Raw genomic sequence first — 6,000 nt, forward strand, 5'->3', positions numbered from 1 at the left:
CTGGAAAAATAGCAGAGATCTCTTACCCTGTGCTTATAAATGCATTTGGAGATTACTTACATCCTTTTCAAATAAATACCAGGCATAGAAGCATGTCAGAAACATAAATCCAAATGCGGCCTCATTTGTTTTGTGTTATAGTCTCTTCAATGTCTGTACTCAGTAACCTGAGAAATAGAAAATGATTAGTAAATCAGTTTTAATTTTGAAGTGAGGCTTATCAGCACCTTCATAGGTCAGTTAAATTCCTGCCCTTAAGTAACAGAAATGTCCTTTCCCGCTTTAGACCTTGATGAATGTGAGAGTGGAGAAGCCTGCTGGACCCAGCTCTGCATCAACTATTTAGGAGGCTATGAATGCAGTTGTCAGGAAGGCTTTCGGATCAGTTCTGTTACTTGTGGATGTGATGGTGAATTGCTGAGCTCTAATGTGAAATCCCTGATGTGATGGGGCAATCAACGGAGGGGGAATATCTGAGGCAGAGGGTTAGGGTGGGAAGGGAAGACTTTGACACTAGAGAGACTTGGATCTCTCTGTGGCTCATCCATGTTCTATGATATGAACTTGGGTGACACTCAGTGCTCTGAGCCTCAAATCCTCATCAGTAAAGTGAAGACAATAGTGGGATTACTGGGGAAATTAAGAAAAGTAATAAATGTAAAGTGCCTGCTACTGTGATTGACATCAAGAAATCACTCAACTAAAAGTAGCTATTATTATTATTATAATAGTCATCGGCCCATAATCCCTTTTACCTAATTTAATATATATAGGCAAGTGAGAGATTCCAGCAAGCCATAGCACACTGACACAGGAATTACTCATGGCAAGCTTGACTGGAATCAGAGGTGATTACTGAGTGTCCTTCTACTTTAAGGGCAATAGCAAAAGGATTGCCGGTTCATGAGCCACAGTCCAAATCTGTATCAGAATCCTTTATATATCTGATGTTAATCTAGATAATGCAAGTTTTAAGGTGAGTCATTTTATAATATTCTAACTTATTTGTTGAAATTGATTCACTTACCTTTTAGATGACTTCTAGCTGATAGGTATATTTTTATATGATAGGAGAGTTTGAATTCAGTGAGTAGAGTTAATTCACTTTTTTATACCCTTAAGAAGGGCTCAGGTAAGTCATTGCTGTAAATTACTTTAACAAGTTTACCTTAAATATATAACCTTTAAATTTTCGTTTGTGATTACCATTACCATTATTTTGAACCTTACTTTTCTTGAAATCAAAGATTCGAAGATTGTTATCTATTTCCATAATAGTCAAATTACATAAGAAGACTTTAAGGCCTCAGAGAAAATAGTGTTTCTTGCATTAAAGAAATAAATTCTTGTATTCTGTTGAGGATGATAGTTGTGTTTCTTCATATAGATGCCAAGCTCCCCAGCCTTGCAGTATAGATAACAGCAAAGAACGTACAACTATGATATCTATATATTCTAAACACAGTAGAGCATATCACCACTTACACCTCCCATCCAATTAACAGGGCCAAAAAAAATTGAATTTCATGTACCATCTGTTCTTAAGCAGAGTGAGCCAAGAGATGACTGTGAATATACATACTTGGGTACACACATCCAAATGGAAAAGGTATCCACAATCTGAGGCCACGCCTGCAAACTCAGCTTCATAAATGAACTTTTAGTATACTGCACACATTGATCAAAGTCTGGGCTCAGGGCTTCCCTGGTGGCGCAGTGGTTGAGGGTCTGCCTGCGAATGCAGGGGACGCGGGTTCGTGCCCCAGTCCGGGATGATCCCACATGCTGCAGAGCGGCTGGTCCCGTGAGCCATGGCTGCTGGGCCTGCGTGTCCGGAGCCTGTGCTCCGCAATGGGAGAGGCCACAGCAGTGAGAGGCCCAAGTACCAAAAAAAAAAAAAAGTCTGGACTCAGACGTGGACATAACACCAGTAAGTCATATGAGATTAAGGCCTAGGATTCATCCATCTCTAAAATTCTCCACAAACTGTGCACAGAATTATGCATAGAATAAAGGCTTCACCCTAGATATTGAATAATTCAAGAGTGAATGAACATTCTGCAAAATGGTACACAGCCTAAGACCCTGTAAGTTTTAAATTCTTCCTCAAATCTCATGAACAAGCTCTCAGAAAAACCTTGTCTATGTAGGTAAACTATGGTAAACTTGGATATGAGTGAAGAAAAAGTAATTGGCAGGATATATTTGAGGAAGAATTGGAGCTATGCTTTCTACATAGCAATACATTGTTATTGGTTAATAAAGGTGAAAGCTATGCCCATGAGTTCATAACGTCTATTTTATCTCTCAACGCCTAAGAGCAGACAGTTTAAATTTTCCCAGATGTGGATGAATGTCTGGATGTCAGTATCGTCTGTGACCAACCATATATCAACTCTGTGGGAACCTATGAGTATACTTGTGAGGAAGGCTGCAGAATTGGAAGTGATGGGAAAACTTGCATCTCTAAGTTGCTGTGGAGAGTTTTATCAAATCTCTTCTAACTGACTTCAACCCTTGTCTTGTTCTTTGGGAGCATGGAGACCATATATTCTTTAACTCAACCTGTCCTCCCCTTTCTCTCTTCACAGACTGAGATCTTTCTTTTCCTTTTGTTCTCTCTGCGGCAGTTTCAACTCTGTGCTTTCTGCTTCTCACCTTCATTTACAATAGGCGGTTTGAAATGGCTTTCTCTAAGAGTTTTACCTTTCAGCTGCCCCCTGCCTTGACTGTCTAGTTCAGACTCTCTCATTTTTCCCATCAACCCTTGCTCAGTTTTTCCTTCTTTTAACCAGCATGTGGAATCCAGGTCTTTCCCTGTGTGGTCTGAGCTTTAGATGATGATGAGCTAAAGGAAGAAGAAGAGGAATTAGACATTGTGAAGTTTCCACGTCTTCTATTCAAGAGCCCACCTCAACTGCTTCATTATGTGGCTGCCTCTCACCCACGAAGGTGAAGAAGATGAGGAGGAAGAGGGGAAAGATATTCGAGGAGAACTGACTGCTTTGCACAGAGTTGATGCATAAAAGCATGTATCTCATTAAAGTCACCTCTTTTCTCTATTTTTAGATAGTTCACATAAATCTTTCATAGACAATTTCATTATCAATGTTTAATGCCGTCAAGTGTTTTAACATGATATTAGCAAGAAAAATGGGACCAAAATTACTTCTTCAAAGCTCCCTATGAAATTCATCATCTTTTGTCTTTCTTTCCTTTAGCACGAAAAAAAGATTGCTATGTAGGTATGTGTGGACGAGGGGGTGCAGGGGGGGTGGGAGCTATTGAAAATGTGATACAGTGAAATGGAGCTGAAAAATAGCTTTGAATTAGCATAATGGAGAGAAGGATTGGGACCTTTTAGTTCTAACAGTTTAAACTCTACTAGAAGTCATTTTGGTATAGTTAAAATTTACCTTAAATAGCCTTAAAATCTAGACCCTTTCTAAATTTTAAAATGCAGAGAACCAACGGTTCAATATGCTCAAGTGGACCAAGAAAAAATATCTTTATAAATGTGAGCAGTTTTTCTTATATATCCATGCAATGGAACTCAAGCATCAAATCACTTCTGATCAGAATAAATTAGCATAACCTCTTTCAAAAGTAACAGTTTGCAGCCAGTCTGCTGCTTCTTTTTCTTTTCTTTGTAAGACAGAGCTGCTCTTTTCAGAGCCCTCTATTCCTTGTATTTTAAGAGCATCAAAGCTTAATGATTTTTTTAGAAGACATTCAGTAAAATAGCAGATTTGTTTATACGCTATGGTCAATGATAATAATATCAATAAATGCATCTGCATAATGATAGAAATGTTTTAATGTTACTGAATTAGACTCCTGATACTTTGGCTACTCAAAGTCAGAATAGAAATAGATAAGGACTACCAAGACAGTCAGAACTTGAGTGGCCAAGATCTAGAGAGAAGAGAAGCTCAGACAAGTGAGATGGACAATCTGTGCTACTTTTCTCCTTGAGCCATTTGCTAATGTATGGGCTATGCAGACAGAGAAGCCAGGAAGTCTACCGACAGCTGCAAAGAGAGTAAGGAGCTAAGCACAGTTATCAGCAGTATCATGCATGGTGCTAGAGAGGTAGAAGTTGGAGTTGAGAATCTGCCAAGGTGGAGAAGCCGTGCTAAACATGACAGGCTTTCAACGGGGACATCTGAAAGACCCCATCTAGAAACGGGGGCAAATCTTAAAATGGAATGAGCCTTAAAAAAACAACTGAGATAAAGTCTATCCATCCTTATTCATATTAAGGTAATTTCCCTCAAGAATAGAACAGATAAACACATTATGGTACATTTATACAATAGAATACTATATAGCCATAAAAAATAAACTAGTGAACACACAATATGGGTTAGTCTCATAAACATTATATAGAATGAAAGAAGCTTGATACCAAAGAGTACACACTTTACAATTCCATTTATATAAAGTTCAAAAATAAGGGAAAATAATCCATGGTGATATAAATCAGAATAGAGCTTAATTTGTAAGGCTAATGATTAAGAATCATCAAGTCACCTTTCAGTTTTTGAGGTGTTGGTAATAATCTATATCTTCATCTGGGAGGCATTTACATGGTGTTGTTTACACTGTGGGAGAAAAAAGTATGAAGTGTACACTTGAGTTCTGTGCACTTCTCTGCATGTATATTAAATCTTAGTAAAAAGGCTTACTTGGGAAAAAAAAAAAAAAAACTTTGCATAAAACAGCCTGGAAGGAAAAACACTGAAGTGCCAGGACCATTGATTATTTTTGTGTTCAGAAATTAATGGTAATTTCTTTTCATTTTTTACTTTCTTAAATATCCTAAATATTCTTTAGGGACTACTTCCAAGCTCTATTTTAAAAGGTATCTCTTTGCTATTGTCTTTTACTGGGACTCTTTAGGAAATGTGCTCAAGGATCATGTTTATTTGTTTTTTGGTACATGAAGGGTTTCATCTTTATTTTCAGTGATGTAGACAGTATGGGTCCACTGAGATGGTATTGCATTCCGGTCTGTTTAGGTCATACCTTCGGACATGATTGCACGTTGAGCTGTGATGAATGGAGGCTGGTGCCAGGAAGGAAAGAGTGGATGCTCCTTCCCAGCTGGCTGGGGAGACATTCTTTGTAATGAATGTAAGTGATTACTTGGAGCATTGGTAAGAGAGTGATGAATTTTCCTTTACTGCTGGTAAACTGTTGGTCATGAGCTCTTTACACATGTTCTCCCCAAAATGTTTTAACAAGGTTAACAATTGATATGGATGAGAAACCAATTTATTTGTTGTGCACAAAGAATGTCTGTGAAGCACTAAGGTTTCAAACTGAACATGTGATTAAAATGGGAGATTTTGTGTTCCCTGGGAAACTTGATGTGCTGTCTCTTGTTTATCTATGGAACATAAAAGTTTATAAAGGATCCTAATATTCTAGGCCTATAAAAATCCCTCCATTTAAATAAATCATTAGGCCCTGGCAAGCTACTCCCAATGAAGAAAATAAAAATGAAAGGATTTGCATTACGAAGTGCAGTTAATGGAACTGCTTGACTGTTTGCTGCCTCTTTTTTGTTTGTGTTTTCTTTTTCTTTTAAACAATATGTAAGTACAGCCAATGACACTTGTAAGTTTCTTATATGTCTCTCATGAGAAAGTGTCAATGATTTGAAAAATAATACCTCTAATAAAGTTTTTCCTTTATATGTTAAATGGAGGTATATTTGCAGATACTAAAACTGCCAAGTAATAAAAACAGAATATATTGACTATTTTTATTTCCTTTTTCTCTTTTTAAATTTCCCTTATAAATTTTTTTCTTTTTTTTTTTTTTTTGCAGTAAGTGGGCCTCTCACTGTTGTGGCCTCTCCCGTTGCAGAGCACAGGCTCCAGACGCGCAGGCTTAGTGGCCATGGCTCACGGGCCCAGCTGCTCTGCGGCATGTGGGATCTTCCCGGACCGGGGCACCAACCCGCATCCCCTGCATCGGCAGGCGGACTCTCAA

At 38.1% G+C, this 6,000-nt stretch overlaps 1 protein-coding gene across 1 annotated transcript in view; it reads left to right on the forward strand.

Annotated features, from left to right (window-relative positions):
* Window positions 1-5,144, forward strand: part of LOC132490490 (EGF-like and EMI domain-containing protein 1) — a 505,293-nt gene extending 500,149 nt beyond the window's left edge. Inside the window, 5 exon segments of the mRNA XM_060098831.1 lie at window positions 287-409; window positions 2,832-2,931; window positions 2,933-3,016; window positions 5,011-5,055; window positions 5,057-5,144. Of these exon segments, the coding sequence (XP_059954814.1) occupies window positions 287-409; window positions 2,832-2,931; window positions 2,933-3,016; window positions 5,011-5,055; window positions 5,057-5,144 (440 nt within the window).
* The last annotated feature ends 856 nt before the right edge of the window (window positions 5,145-6,000 follow it).

Source organism: Mesoplodon densirostris, chromosome 5 (genome assembly GCF_025265405.1).
Source record: "Mesoplodon densirostris isolate mMesDen1 chromosome 5, mMesDen1 primary haplotype, whole genome shotgun sequence".
Lineage (NCBI taxonomy): Eukaryota > Metazoa > Chordata > Mammalia > Artiodactyla > Ziphiidae > Mesoplodon > Mesoplodon densirostris.